The following is a 17520-nucleotide window of genomic DNA, read 5'->3' as shown; positions in this document are numbered from 1 at the left end:
TCGCACTGCCTGGGTCTCGAAATAACGGTTAATATAGAAACCTACGTCGTCGGTACCTACGTCGCAATGCTTGTAATTAATGCTTGTGACTTCTGTGGACCACGTCGAGGTGCATAATTCTAGTTCTGAAATTGAAAAATTTAACTCTTGAGAAATGCCATTACAATGTAATGTACACGATAAGATGCTGCTCTCCGATTCATATACGTTTTGCGGTGAATACTATCTTCACTCGATTCCTTTCTCCAAAGTATGCCGTCCGTCTTAAGAAATTAAAATCTTGGTTAGTATATACAGTTAGCTAGTTATGCAAAAAAAAAATCGATAAGACAATTGAACAAGTAATATATAACATTTTATCAATAATAGTTTTTTTTATTGAAAATAAATTAATAAAATAAAAATAAATAAAATAAATAAAATAATAAATTTTATTTAAATAAAAACTATTTTAAGTCCAAATGAGAAGATTCTGATGTAGACTGGCGTTAAGGTGCTTGCGCTAGTTCTGATAAAATCACGTCTGCCGGATTCCTCTCCAGGGCCCCCTTATATGGTGTATTTCCTCCGTCCTACTTCTCATGTACCTTCTGGCCTATTCCAATTGCTTCATTAAAATCTCACGCTATTACGCACTTCAGTATGCACATGCGATGATAAATCCCAATATGACGTCCGGTGACGCTCTGCCCACGCGCAGGTGGTCTACCGCAATCGCCGCGTCCGAGTTTCTCAGAACTCAAGATTAATATAAATATAAAATATTGATTATAGCGGTGGAAGACATAAGCGACAAAATGAGATAAGAAAAAAATAAAGTCGTATCGTACAAAAGCGCCAAAATCCTAGGTACGCACAGTGTGTGCCACGGTATATACACAGATATTAAATTTAGAACTATATCGTTCAAAAACTCCAAACGCTCAATCTTAATCGACAAAATGTAATATCTGAATATCTGTTTACGATAGATTGTCACATAGACAGTGTGTGAGCACTGAGCAGTTTTGTGTTATAACATATTGTTAGTACCTACTTCGTAAGCATTTGTGTAATTATTATTGAAAATTCTTTTATTATTTTTTATAATATAATTTATATTTATAATTTATAATTGACATTTTTGTATAAATTCGCAATCGTTTTATTAAATTTATATTTATTTGCATGTATAATGTATATCATAATATTTACCTATATTATATTTTAACAATTTGTTATTGAAGATTTTTTTATTATTTTATATAATATAATTTTTTATAAGATAGCAGTTTTTAAATAACTATTTACATAAAATATTAATTTTGGCGCTAATGATAGGTCATTTTTGTACCTTTGGCGCTTATGTCATATAGCCGATTATAGGCCTACAATGCATCGCCGAATTTTGACACCCTCATTATTATCGTCCTGATGTTTAGGCCCAGTGCGTTGCCGCTCAGGTATGCTGAATATTTTTCCATTTCATGTCAAATGTTTATTAATTATGTCTACGTCGCAGCATCCTTATTATGTATTATATTATAAGTATGGGATATCACTGATATCAGAGCAATAAATAACTTATGCGCGTCAATGGGAAATAACGTTGGGAAATAGTGTAGAAAGAAAAACACGTTATCTTTTCATTATTTTTATTATATTATGTACATTGTACACATACAGTGTAAAAAATAATATACATACATGTATAAAACTAAACCATAAAATCGACAAAGAATAGAGCGATGTACAAACCACGTGATTATTTGTTTTTATTAAATTGATGTATAGATGCTATAGACTTTGGCCGATTTAGATTAAAATGTATGATTCTAGACTAGAATGAAGATATCAGAAGGGGGGAGGGCGATAAATGTCGAATGAGACGGTATCGACAGAGCAGGACCTGATAACGTATTGTTAACCATAGAAAAACCCGATCATGCCCAACGCAAAGGTTAAAAAAGATAAAAGTTGTAAAAACGCAATCTGAAAGGGAAATTCCGGGGGTCAAGCGTACTCGAATATATAAGAAGCAAGCAACATTCATATGTTACTTAATTTTTACTACGCTACTAAACGGATTTTATTTCACGGAGACGTGATACATTGTCAAGTTAAATAACTGAACAACATATTCAATTCACAACTTTGGTAAAAAAAGAACTTCAATTTTTTTCAGCTTTGCAGTAATTGATTTTTATATCTCTTTTTCAGGTATATTGGAATCTGTAGATTTCGCCATAACAGCTTTCTGACATTTGAAATTTGATAAATTTGATAAACATGATTGGAAAAATATGCGTTGTTCTATGTTTAACAATTGGCGGGTTTGTTTACGTCGAAAGCGAATTTTGTCCGGCACATACTCCTACACTTGATTTTGTTTGGAATCTGGGTAAGGAAGCGTTTTGTGTATTTGTTAAGTATTCCAATGACGATTTCGTCATGGCTTTCGAAAGTTCAATATGCAATGACGGATCCAAGCTAAGGGGCAGTTATTGTGGTGTTGGTAAATGCAATTGGTTCGGCCATAATTGTGATGGCGGGTGCAGAAAATCAGGTCACACTACACCTCCGGATAACTGCGACGAGATATACAGCAAACGTGACGAAATATTGAGCCAGTATGAATATTGTACGGCACAAGTCGAGAATGAGCCGAGTCCATATGGCTTAGCGACGCACGGCGGTCTTCTAAAATCGTATTCTTATAAGAACGAATGTATAACTACATGCGCTACCGCAAGAAACCGATATGAGAAAGTGCGATACGATTGTCGCGTTGCTTCAGGTACACTCGTCCCACTGGAGGTACTTTCTATGGGTACTTTAACTCCAATTATAGTGCCATCTCTCGTGCACTGTGCAGTTGTCGAGAATGTGCTTAAACTTCGTATGGATAACCTATGTGACAATTAGTTCATTATAAAAAATCGCATTATTAAAAAATAAGCTTAATCGATTTTACTTGTTGATTTTTTAATATGCATTTGTATAGTTGACGTAGCGTTTTTTGCTTATTGTATAGTTTCTTTTATAAAATTATAATTAACATGTTATTATGTACTTAATTTTATATGTGTGTTTTAAATACAAAACCAATTTATTTAAGAAATATGTGTTTCTTTTTTATAATAATATATTAATATCTACAATATACAGGTACAAACTATTAGTATATATGTACATTGTACATAATATACCTATTTAGAACTAGTATGGTATTATTCTCTCCGATTGTGTAAATTATTATAATTATACGAATATCGATCGGATTACCGAACAGATGAGGATGGTTTTACGTACAAAGCCTTATTCACATACGACTACACTAATGTCGCCGCCGCCGTAAGTTGCATGACATGGTCCGTCGTGTATCACGGCGATTACTACAATAAAAAAAAAACAGCGATATATAGTAGTATTAGGAGTATCTAATTATATTATAATTATACAACACATTAATAAAACACAAAAAACATAAAAAAAAATATTATATAACACAATTACACAATAATTAATAAAAATGTAAAATACAAAATTATTTTCTAAAAAATATTGGATGGATTAATTGATTAATAAAGAAATTGTATAGACTAACTTCTTCTTATCCTCCTTTAGTCATATTATATACATACTTATCTAACGTGATTTTCGTTTTAAAACGCTAAAGAGTTATATTTCGAGACATTTTCCATTTCGGAATACTTATTATGACAGAAATTATAAAATAATAAGAGTAAAATATTAGTATATGAATTAATAAAGTAATATTATTCTCGATTAAATTTAACTTCAAGTATAATACATCATATACAATATGAAAAGTCTTCTAAGCCTCAAAGTAAACAGTGATTGTACAACACATTGTAAATAAATTATAGGCAATTTTTCTTGTAGTCACGATTTCCATGTAATCCACCACAGTTTAAATACAAGACAAATGTTTACATTTAAATTGGGATGTTGTTTTAATATTTTGAAAAAAAAAATGTTATTTAAAATAAAATTATTTGAGTTGGATGTTTCTCGTAGTCATTGTCAAACCTACAATATTCCTTAGTCACAGTTTTTTTTTTTTTTGAATAAAGAAAATGTATTTAAAAATTTACATTTACAAAGAAATACTTTTTTGTTCGGTTTACTTAGCTAAAAGAAAATATCGAGTTTTTACTACTATAGTAAAATGTTAATATCTTAAACATACACATTGGACATCAGTAAAAAACTAATAACATGTCCGTTGGGCTCCGGTTGGAAAAATAATATGACATAGGTACACCATATTATACGTCGTAGATAAAGTATAAAATAATATATTTGATTGATTTATTTTAACAAAAGTCGTGGTTTATATCCAATAACAGACATCAGGAGACATATAGCACTCAAAATTATTATATTATCAGATAAAGCTTGTATAATATTTTAACCACGCGACATTATGTAAATGAAACATAAAAATTGAATTTATTAAGTACATTTATAACTGATATAAAAGAGCTCTATTATTTAGAATTTTTCAATATCCCCGAATTAGGGACATTATATTACGATATATAAAATATAATATACATCTATTTCCGGTACAAAAAACCATATTTTAAAAAGTTTTTTTTTTTTATTAGAAAATTTACAATCTGTATTAAATGACACAATAAGTAAAATAGATAACTGATATAACACTATATACATAATAAAATACACATGAGGCACATGATGAGGGAAATCATCCAGCGATGGCACCCTCTAGTATTTTAAAAAGTTATACGTCATCAATTGCGTCATTGAAAATAATGGTTAGCCCATATATTATTATAAAACTTAAGTTAACTCAATTAGTATAATTTTTGTTCGTAGTATAATGTAGTTATAATTTATTTTTTATTTTTATATAAATTATAATTAGTTAATACCGAAGTAAATACTAAACGGTAAACGTTACCAAAATAAATTATCGAATTGTATGTCCATTATTACAACTTGTATTGTATTAAATGTCATTAAATTGAAATGTATTGAGTGTCAATTTTTGATGGCTAAAAACTTTAGACAAAACTAAGGACTCTGACACGTAAAAACAGATTCGTAGTTATCAAAATTTTAAGTCACCAATCACTAAACCTATTTGTAAATTATTAATTCACCTAATCATCAAAACGTCTTATCTGCAAGTTTTAAAATCAATGCTAATAGATAATAGTATAATACTCATCAATATATTATATTTTTAGGTATCGATCGACGCAATTAATATACAAGATACCTACAACAATGTATTACATTTTAATATTTCATAAATAATTTTTGTTTCTTTACCTGTGATTTTCAGCGGAATGAATGTAATATGCCCTTATTATTTTAATTTATTACTTACCAATGTGCGAATAACTTTTCTTATTAATTAATATCGTCACAAAACCGTATTTTATATTTGTTATTATTATTATTTTTTTTTTTTATATACTTTTCCATATGCACAGTCACACAGATGAGGATTATCAACTACGGTCGATACATCTTTGGAGAACAGACAATGCAAGACTGCTTTATAATTACGATTACCGCTCAGTCGATACACATATAATGCATAAGTATATTTTATAATAATAAAGTTATGTAACCGCAGTTGTTTGAATTGAGAAAAAAATAGAAGGGGAATTCAAAAGTGTAAAAAAAAATATTCGTACCTGAATACTAAAATATAATTGGAAGGGGTACTTATAAATAATATTTTATAGAAGTAGGCTTTGTCCCTCCGCTCTCCCTCGGCCCAAGCACTACTTAATAAGCAGTTAACTATACATTTCATATTATAAAAATATTATATTTAATAAATTCTTTTCTTTTGAATAAAACCATTGTAGAAAAACGTAAAAAAAAAAATGAATTTATCACTCATATTTCTGGGTTTCTGTATTACAAAGTAAGAATTTCTTAAATTTTCATTGTGCCTGTTCGTCCGTTGTGACTTTTGTTGACATGTTTTTCTACGCCATTGTCTATTTTATAAAAATATTATTTTACTCTACAGACATAACTATAAATTCTTAGAAACATTGTATTTGATATTATATTATTTTTATTTTTACATCGTAGAATTCATAAAACCTTAAACAATTATTTTGTCCTTATAGTTGCTTTATTAGTAAAACGGTATCCATTAAGATTTCATCGTTTTTCTATAGTTAACATGTGTTTGACATTATATAATTATGTAGATTTGAGAAGTTTGAATATACTTACATGCAATATGTATATAATGATTAAATTATTTGTATTACATTTATCAACTGTTTAAATAACGCAAGTGATTTAAGGTAAAAGCGATTAAACATCATGAATTTTGATAATAAATATTTTGGAAAAACTTTTAAATTATACAATTTATTATAGTGTTGACATATTAAAATGGCGCAACCTCAAAGAAATTATTAAGACTGTACAGACGTTTTTAAGGAGTTTTAAATAGGCAATAAAAATCAAATGTATAAAACTGTGTAAGTATAATAAAAAAGATAAACTATATCAATAACAACATTAACAACTATTTCATACAAAAAAATAAAAAGTATGATTCACAGATAAAATTATTTTTTCATTAATGGTTCATACTTTTTAATTTATGCACAATTAATAATTATTATAAATTTCGGAAGTTAAAACATTTTGGGAGCTTACACTCCTAACATGTTGACTTAAATGTAAATCTACAAGTAACAAACTTAAAAAAAATGATAAATTATCTATAATGAATTTATAACTGATAGAAATAATATGAAATTTCATATTGTCTAATATATTATAAGCAATAATAATAATTGTACCATAAACCAATAATTATTATTATCTTTTTTGAAATGTATGATATATTATAATATTTGTTATTTAAATATTTTAAAGATTTTTATAACTTATCGATTAAATTTAATACATTTTTATTCTTACCGTACATAATACTAATATAATGTATTTTCAAATATATTTTTTCATATTTTGTTATGATTCAATAACAATAATTTATTTATTTATGAGTTTATGGAGTTTCTCTTGACATATTTAGTTGCCTAACTTGTAATAAAGAGGCGTCATCATAATTTTGAAATATATTATAATATAGTGAATTTTTAAAGTAAAAAATATATTTATTAAGAATTATTAAATTATGTATTTTTCCCAAAGAACCTACAATGTATTTTAATATTTAATTTTAAAATGAATATAAATTGAAATAATCTTAAAATTGTATATCATTTTCGTACATTTTTAAAAAACCACCCTAAATCCTAATTCATAATTTGCATTATATTATGGTAAATAATTATAATATTATAAATAATTACTAATAAGTACTAATAAGTACTTATAAGAATCATATGATGCATTTAATTATTATGTTAACCAATTCCGTTTTTTTGTGCTTAAACAATTATTAGAATACCAATTATAGTTACATAATATTGTGGTATATTATACATTAACATTAATTTTGTTAATTTAAAAAAATATAATATTATGATTATAGTGTGGAAGTTTAATATTATAATATTCACTTTAATAAATAATGTGCAATTTTAAATTACTAATTTGCAAAACTATAATAGGCTACAAAATCGTAATTTATATTCAAACATTTGTGTATTTATACGTTTGTAAGAATATATTTCCTGTTTTAAAATAAAGTGTTCATTTAATTATCAAAATTTAAATGATTTATTGGTAATATTTAGTAAAATATATTTTATATTACTGTAAAATTTAATGAATTTCACTAAATAAAAATTTAACAATATCTAATTGGTTTGGATTTATTGATTCAGTTGCATATTTTTTTAAACGTATCTGAACTATATGTACAAAATATAGGTAAAGTAAAAAAAAAAAAAGGTTAAGTGAGTTATTTAATTTATCAGTGAGTTAAAAACTATTAAATATTGATCCTGATAAAATGTAATATTATAAACAATTAAAAAAAAAAAAGATTTGAGTATTATATTTTTTAATGTCCATAATATGTTATACCAACTAGGGTTATTTTCTTTTTTTTAAATATTGTTTCATAATCTATGGATCTGTGGATCTTATTTGTATAATATAATTATAGAACAACAACGGTTTGACGCTACTGATTACTCATTAATAATTATGATTATTTTAACATTAAAAATTAAATATTTTTTTTATTTTAGAATTGGCCATAATTATTTATCATTAGCTGTAACTAAGTAAAACTAAACTGTCTATTCAAGTATACTCACTTTGAAAACATATTAATTATTATAAACGTCATTTTTTTTTTATCACAAAATAATATTATGATGTATGTTAGTTATTATCGCACTTAAAAAAAATAGGTTGACATATCCATTCCCAAAAATATACAACGTACAGCGCAGTTTACTATCAACATATTATTTCATAGGCATTTCGTAATAACAACAAATGATTTTTTTCTTGACACGAGACATAAGTCCTTTTCCCGCAACTAAATAAAACCTAAATTTCTTCTAAACAAGTTATTATTAATGCCGATTTGGACGTATGGCTTATAAATAATACGAGACGACGGTAAGCCTTCACATATCCGTAAAATCACTAAAATCCAATCCATCGAGTCTATCGATTTACAAATGACAACTAAGACCCCTGCTTCTATGTCACCGAAAATAATATACTACACAATTAAATAAATACGCACTGGAAATTCACCTAAATTACAAACGGCGACTGATGTATAGGTCTTAGGTTCAAAATGTTGTATTAATATAACAGACAATAAAGAATGAAAAAAAAAAAGTTATAAACTGTCGTCGTATAAATAAATTGTAGGTATATAAAGAATTCAAAACGAACGTCAATCATTAAAGATATAATAATAATATTATGTGAACCAGTAAAAGTATTAAAATTAATTAGTCATTATAATATTATGTGTAATTCATCAGTAATTAATGCTATAGACATTTTAATGTAATTATTTTAATATTTCTCGTTTTCATAATATTTTGACCTTCCAGTGTTCTTAAAAACGGAAATCAGCCACTCCTTCACATCATGTGATTAGCAATAGAAATGTATTTCTGTTTTGAAATGCGTTTTAAGAAGTCTAGTTATTTTTGCTTAATGTCTGTTATTTATTATGTACTCTATGTTATTATCAGCTGTAAAGATTGTCTTATGATATTGTATTAAAATTAAATAAATATCATAAGAATAATTAACCTTTGTTGCAAAATAATATTGTACTTAGTGTACTTAGTAGTAGTACTTAGTTATTTGTGCTCAGTATGTTAGTTTAATAATAATAATTATAATCATATCAACATCTGATGTTAAGATAGATTATTTTACACTGTTTTTATGAACTGCTGACAGGTTATGATTATCGACTACTGTTGTTAAAAACGACACAGACGACAATTTGAAGATTTATAAAACTCGTGATAGTATTATAATTCGAAATGTAGGCACTGTTCCGTTTGCATCGTTTGTAAAGTAGTTATTTTTAAATTCGTCGATTAAACGAAACATTGTCGAGAAATTTGTTCGCCAAACCGGTGTAAAACGGTATCTTTGATTTGGTTCACTCCCTAGTGCGTTTTTTTTTTCATACATACCGGTTTGAATCAATGGATTCCTTGAATATTAGCAATTATTAAAGCAGTGTGTGTCTAGCTGTGTAGTACCAGTGGTTGAATTAAAAGTAAACGGAATTTCAATAAGGATATCTAACGGTATTTATTATATATTTTAGTTAACATTAATACCTACGTTATAAATAACGTTCAACACTGTTAAGAATACTTGTGTTTAACGGTATTGTATTTGCATAAAAACGTTTTATTTGCACCTTATTAATATGTAAAACGGTCATTTCTCAGTATCCTAAATAATAATAATAATAATAATAATAAAAATTCATAATATAACGACGATATCGTTAAGATACGTCATATTATACTTCGGTGTTAACTGTTAAGGGAAGAGCTGATAATATTATTGTCCAACGTCATATACTATGGTCGTGTCCAATCGTGTCCATCGATACGCATTCAGAAAAATGCTATGACACTACCATATACGGTAAACAATCATAATTTATTAAGTCTTGAAAAAAATGACCAACTACATTATTCAAATTGTTCGGACAGTCGTTTCAAACAAAACAAACGTTGTCTACGATTCTTACGCTCAAGCGATTTCATATGATATTATATTATGTTATCGCGTAGTATAATGTCAATATCGTCATAATATAATAAGGACACACAGCTGTACAACGCGAATATAATGTTATTATTAATTCCACTGTACACACCGGACTGTAGCAGACCTCTAAACAGTTTATAAGTTGTACATAAAACACATACGCACACGGGTATAATGTAAATTCTTTCTTACGTAATGTGTAATGATGTGGAATTGTTTCTTTTTTTTTAATCGCACGATTATTGATATTGTACCGGTATCGGTCACACACGCAATTTCATTATACTTGACGAGCACTACGTCTTAAGGGGATTGCAAAAGGTCAGTTTTTTTAAGCAGTTCGACATAGACAACATGAAGAGGACGTGCGTATCTACTAGGCGAGTGGAATTGTGTGCATACTGCAGAGTGAATGACAAGCTCATCATAACAAGATGATTTCAGCATACGAGTGCGCGTGCGTATTACCAGAGCACTGTTGCGTGTGAGAATGTTTTATTTATTTTTATTTCATTAAGTTAGATTATTGAAACTTATGAATTTTAAATTCTCAAAACCATTATTTTTAGAGGTTAAAATGTAGATTTTAAAAATTGTGATGTTTTTACCGAGTAAAATTATAGATATACTGACTTTTGTAATTATATAGTAGTATAATATTATAACATGACACGGCTGTATTTTAATATATCTGTATTCAAACGATTTTAAAAATCGCAGTGCATTTTTATCAGGAACCCATTAAAATTCTATAGTTAAGTGTAATTTAACAAAACTCGGAGTTTTATTATGTTTAAGAACGTAAGCAGTGAGCTCGTTCGTGCTTATGAACTCGTGACGATCGCGTAAAAAATAAATGACATCTATAATGCGCATTACCTATACAATTTCTTACATAAAACGAAAACATTAAAAAACACATGGTCACTGTAGTTATGATACTTATAATAATAATAAAAAACACTGATTTTTAGATCCTAATAGTATGGGGTCACGGCTACCTAATAATACTGTAGGTAAGTATAACGAATACATCGTAATCAACGAAAATTAAGTCCAAATTATGTAGAAATACATTTTGAAGTAGTAAATGTAGGAACGCGGAACTCGAGATGATATTAATCTGAAATGATACATCTCCGTTCCTAAATCCATTGACATATTGCATGTTTGATATTATTTTTTTGTTCACGTTTGTGAAATAATTCATAACTAATTGTAATCGCTTATTTCATAATAATATTACTATAAGGCTAGAATTGTTATACATTCAGCATTGGTATATTTTTATTCAACGCGGTTTTAAAAATGTAGTTAGTAGTGTTCTTTAATGGGTAATAATATTATATAAACATACCAGTATACTGAGTATAGATAAAAATTTTAATTATAATCAACACAACAATAGCATATAATGTAACTATAATAATAATATTGTTAGGAATATTGTTTGTTTTTACATATACTGTAACTGTTGATACTCTAAATGCATGCTATATCGGTATAGTTACGAAAATAGTGTAAAAAATTATAATGCATAAGTGCATAAATTTTATAAAATTAGCGTTTTTTCTTTGACAAAAAACTTTAAAAACGCATTGAAAATGGTATTAATAGTTTACGTGTAAATTAACTTTTTTTAATTTATTTAAATAAAAATAATTATAATATGCTTATATTTGACGTAATGAAGGTTTGAATTTGGAAATTATTATTAAATTCAATGTATATTTTATGGCGTAATTTAGCATATTTTAATAAAATGAAATGCATATTTTAGTATTTTATATTACATATAAATTATAAATTCTAGCTCTAAACATTATTGAATTTTAATATTTGATAAGACGCCAAAACAATTTACACATATTATAACAGTAGGTATGTATATCATTTAAATCACGACTTTAAAATGTTTTCATTCTTTAAAAAAAAAATTGTACTGCTAAAATAATAATGCGATCGCCCCATTGGAAACGAAGACAACATAGTTAGGTACCTACCAACCAAGCGATTTGACGAGGAAGATTTTTGGAGAATAAATAGAAAATAATAATAATTCAGGAAACGCTTGTGCGTGCTCCTATTTCTTTTTGAATTTTCAACGGTTGTAATACGTAGTTGTGAAACCCACGGACGGACATCTAAGAAAGCGTCTAACCATTTAACTATATTTTTGTATTATTTTTGCCGAAAATCATAACGCGATCACGTAACGATATGGAAGATAATAATGATTTGACCACGCACGTGCGCAAACGTGATTACCGTCCAAAACGAAAGCAGTAAATACTGGAAATGCATAGGCACTACCGGCTCGGAATTGGCCTGCCGCGCGTTGTACAGTAGGAAAAACACCAAAATAATAATATAATCGTTTTGGTCGTATAGGTGTATTATACAGAGTGATTCTTAATGCATGATCACTTCCTTTATTTTAACAATAAAGTTATTATACGAACTCCAAATTTCGGAACTTAAAAATTTACTTAAAGATCATAATATTTTTAAATCCTTGAGATGTTTTGTATTAGGTACTTAAAGAGTGTCCATTTTATGTCCCGCGAAGATAAAATAATTTATGTTTCAAAATTTGATAACACCCCTCTTTTGCTGTAAAACATAAATATATAAAAATAATTTTAGTGTACTTATTATGGTCTATACAAGTGAGTTTAGATTATATGAGGGCTATAATGATTTGAAGATTCTATCGACATTGATAATTTTTAAGAACTGTCTAAGTATAATAAATACTGTATAGTGGATACAGTTTAAAAACACAGTTAATAGATACAGTTTACCAAAACCATATTTCTTAACTACTATTATAATAGTATTATCCGTAGTAAAAACATTTCTAAAATACTACAAGTACGCATTTTGAATTAGGTTCAACCAACATTTTCAAAACAAATATTCACTAAATAATTTTTAGAAAATAAGAGTTAAAATTTGAAAAACAGATGTTTTTATCACAATAGGAAACCTCTTTGAGTAGAAAAACAAACTTCAATACATTTAAAATTTTATTTTTAATTGTATAAAAATTCAAAAAATTTAATTTTCTAAGAATTTAAATAAATACAATTAAACAAAAGGTGGGGGTGAGCATGCCTAGTGAATTACTCTGTATATTGTAGTATTATTATGTTTTAGTGAATTTACGCGTCACTCAAACCGAATATTATTATTATTGTAAACCGCATTTTGTGGATCGCAATCGTATTATTCTTTACGAATCAATATCACATATATATATATTATATGGTAGCTAGTGGCTATCTACGCGCAATTAGGGCCGTAAGTGCCTGTATAATATTTTAATAATATAATATACAATAATAATATTATTATTATGGCCGACGGGCATATAACCTATTCATTGTACATCGCGCGGAAATAATTTTAACGCGTGTTGTGAAAATTGAGTTACCACAATATAATACGAGTATAACGCGCAAACAGATATTATTATATATTTTATATTATATGTGTGCATAATAATATGTAATCATAATGCAACCATTGAGGCAATAACTATCAAAAAAAAAAATAAATAAAAAACAACAGGAAAGCCAGCAGTAAGCGGTTAATATTAAATTACCGTAAAGCTCAACATTAAAAATAGTTTTTGGACGTATTGAAATTCAAAATGGTTATATTATAATATGTATATCTATACCGTCGATATGCATGGCCTATACATAATTATATATTATTATTAAATCTTATGTAGGCACCGTCGTGATTTATGAGCTATGATCTCTATGTCTGACGAATACGCTTGAAAGATATAGTTCATTTTATTGTATTTGGTATTTTTTTTAATGTCTTAATTTCAATCAAAGTCACCTATACCACGACAATATCATAAAACAGCTCATCATATTTTTTTCTGACGATGATAATCGTGTACATTTTATTATTTTACACTAATTATTACATTTTTATACTAAAACCACTGATGGGAAATAACGTGTTCATTGGAGCGAGTTTATTTTAAGTGAATCGGACAGACCACATTCAGTGTTCAAAAAATGAACTTGAACGTGAACTAAGTACTTATTTATTATGAACGCGAATATTTTTTTTTTAAATAATTTGTAATAAGTTAGGTATATTATTTACACATTGCAGAAAAATATTATAACACAAGTTCATACATTAATTTACTATAGGTACAGAAAAAAATAAACATGTGTTTACGTGTACCTATTTATTAATATTAGTGGTTTTAATCATTGATAAAAATTAAATATATAAAACAAGATTTAAAATTTATAAAATAAATAATATAATATTTAATGACTCGTTTACAGTTTAGTAACTATTCTCCGAAGTTAATTTTACAATTATTCATTTCTGTGGTAATAATAATATATTATTTAAAATAAATAAAAATATCATAGTTAAACAGTTTATGTAATCTTTTTTGAATTTTATAAACATGAACTAGTTCGTTTTTTAAAATAACTTTCCCAAAAATAACCAAAATGCCTTTTACGTACCAAATGTAAATAAAATAATGTGTTAGTGACCGCACGTAACAATACGAACACCTATTTTATAGGTATATACTAAATAACACGTATTGGCGGTGCCAACGTCAATACAAGTATGTATGCACGGTGATTATGTTTTAGACGTTTCGGTTAGGTGAAAATACGGAAAACAATTTGGTTAAACATTTCCATTGAACACCATTAATTGGATAGAATTTTAACTCGTCGATAAATAAATAGTATAAAAAAAAAAAATACTATCATAATATATCTTGTTAAAATAAATAATAATAATACCAATGAAATAAGATTGTTTATCTAGTACAAGGAAACATCTGAAAAATCTTGAGTTAAAAAATTAGTATACTCGTGTTATAATACCAATAGATCGTATAAGTGTCATTGAAAAATTCACAAAATAATGTTTCCGTAATCATATAAGTACGAAAATTAATATGCTACAATGCATAATAAACTAATTTAACCATAATAATATGATGATTAGGATGAAGAATAATTATTTTCTTTTAATATTAATTGCGAGCGTTTTAGTGTTATAAAGTGAATAAAGCATTCACATCCCAAAGCAATATTATAAAAATAAAAAAAGTATGAATAATTCGTTGAGTATAAGTGATGGTCGAGAATTCAAGACTCAGTGAATAATATATTATTCACGCATCAAAATTGTACTTTAAAACCAAAATCAAAATATTATGAATTATCAATAATTAAAATAAATATGTAATAATTTCAATATTAAAAAATAGGCAATAATAATGTATGACGTTCATTTTTTAATGAACGTATCATGTTATTTATACATTTTAAACAATGATGTACGGTGTAGTCCCGAAGGTCATTTTTAAAATATTACAATATGACTCCTTTGTTGGAAATATGGTTAAAAAATATTTTTTAATTTTTAGTAATAAATTATATTGTAACAAATGGTATTTAATTATAATATGAAACGAATATTTATATTTTTAAATTGTGAAGTTATACGAATTAAAATGACTTACCATAATTGTATAACATACGTATGCACTCAGTTATAAGAATATAATAATAATTAATTAATAATTACTGTTCTTAAACAATAATTATTATGATGTATGATGTCAATAATATTATTATTAAAAATTGTATATACATGCAAGGTGATATTTTTAAATGTAATCACTCATTTTCTTAAAAAAATATTAACGTCTTTGATAATAACATTTTAGAGATAAATATATTTTTAATTATTAGATTATACCATAATTTCTATTTAACATTCTAAAGCACAATATTTCTTTGTGCATCTTTATATATATTATATAAATCTAATTATGATCATGTGGTTAATTTATTATTACTTGAAATACTTTATATGACTTTAAATATTTAAATTCTTAAAAAATATTTTTCTTCTAAACATAAAATTGGAAAAGTCATCAAAAATATATTCTAAAGATATCGATTTAGAATCACAGAAAAAATAAGTCAAAATGAAACTCGAAATTTAAACAATTGGAAAAAATTTAAATTTAATACTTAGTTGTAATATATGCTGTTTTGGATAGGTATCTTATAGTTGAAAACAAATTACTAGAATGTTGAAAACATATTTAAACTATACTAAATTTGAACAATTTAATATCGAATTTTCCACCGTTGTGTGATTATTGAGGAACTATACAATATAAAGGTTTCAAAAATTATCTTTCAAAAAAACAAATTAAAAATAATTGATATTTTATTTTGATCATTTTTAAAGTTTCTACCTATGTTTCTACCAAATTTGTTTATAAAATAGAAGACACCTTAAATTAATGTTATTTATCTTCTAAAAAGACATTATTTTTGAAAAATATCAAAAAATCCAAGACAAATGCTAGTTTTAACTTTATAAATTAAGTATAGGTAGAGCATGTTTTAATAAAAAAATTTCTCTGCTCAGAATTGTTTTCTTTTTTAATGTCATATTAATTCACTGCAACTTTCAAATATTGGACAATACAGGCCAATTCAGTTAAACTGTGTGATGAGGTACGTCCCAATGACAAAGTGTGATTATATAACAATTTTCGACTTAAACCTGTTTGGGTTATTAGGTACTTATTATAACTGCATGAACCCATCAATAAATTGCCTAAAGAATAACACTAATACACTGTACTTAGCAATCGTCTTTAAAGTCTACGAATATATTCATTCAACAAAATATTGTACGATAGATTATTTTCTTCTATAATACATCTGTGATCTGTTTGTGTAAGTATTCGACAACAAAAACCGGTCGTTGTCATCTACATATTCCATTGATTTAAATATTGATTAATTAAAATTTTTGATGTATAATATCATATAAAATGTATATCAGATACAAACTGAAATAATCTAAAATAATTGTAATTAGATATTCTTAGTTAAGACATTGACAAATTGGTGAAAAGTACAACATAAAAGTAAACAATATATTACTCGGGTATTAATTTTATAATAACTCATAAAGTATTGGGTACATTAATTATATTTTTTTTATGTGCAATAACAATGCAAACTAAATACGTTTTGATCATCATTGTTTTTAAACAATTTAAAATAGTTTATTCTGCGAAATTTATAAATTTCCAATTCATAATCGTATTATAACGCAATAAACTATCGTTTCAAATACAATTTTAAAATAATTTGAAAACCTTTGTATTTTGATACCTATTTTTTGTATAAGGTAGTATGAATCTGTATTAAATACTCGTATTTTGGTATTTTTTTTTTAATTGCCTAGTATGAATTTACTTAAAATGGAACCGTAACATATCTTGATATA

At 26.4% G+C, this 17520-nt stretch overlaps 1 protein-coding gene across 1 annotated transcript; it reads left to right on the top strand.

The window, feature by feature from the left end:
* The first annotated feature begins 2030 nt into the window (after positions 1-2030).
* On the top strand, positions 2031-3100 carry LOC132920384 (uncharacterized). Its single transcript, XM_060982741.1, has 2 exons — positions 2031-2136; positions 2200-3100. Exon 2 carries the CDS (start codon positions 2269-2271, stop codon positions 2902-2904), a length of 636 nt encoding a protein of 211 aa, XP_060838724.1. The 5' UTR covers positions 2031-2136; positions 2200-2268; the 3' UTR covers positions 2905-3100.
* Positions 3101-17520: the final 14420 nt, after the last annotated feature.

Source organism: Rhopalosiphum padi, chromosome 2 (genome assembly GCF_020882245.1).
Source record: "Rhopalosiphum padi isolate XX-2018 chromosome 2, ASM2088224v1, whole genome shotgun sequence".
In the NCBI taxonomy this organism is placed as follows: Eukaryota; Metazoa; Arthropoda; class Insecta; order Hemiptera; family Aphididae; genus Rhopalosiphum; species Rhopalosiphum padi.
This window is presented reverse-complemented; position numbering and strand designations above follow the sequence as displayed.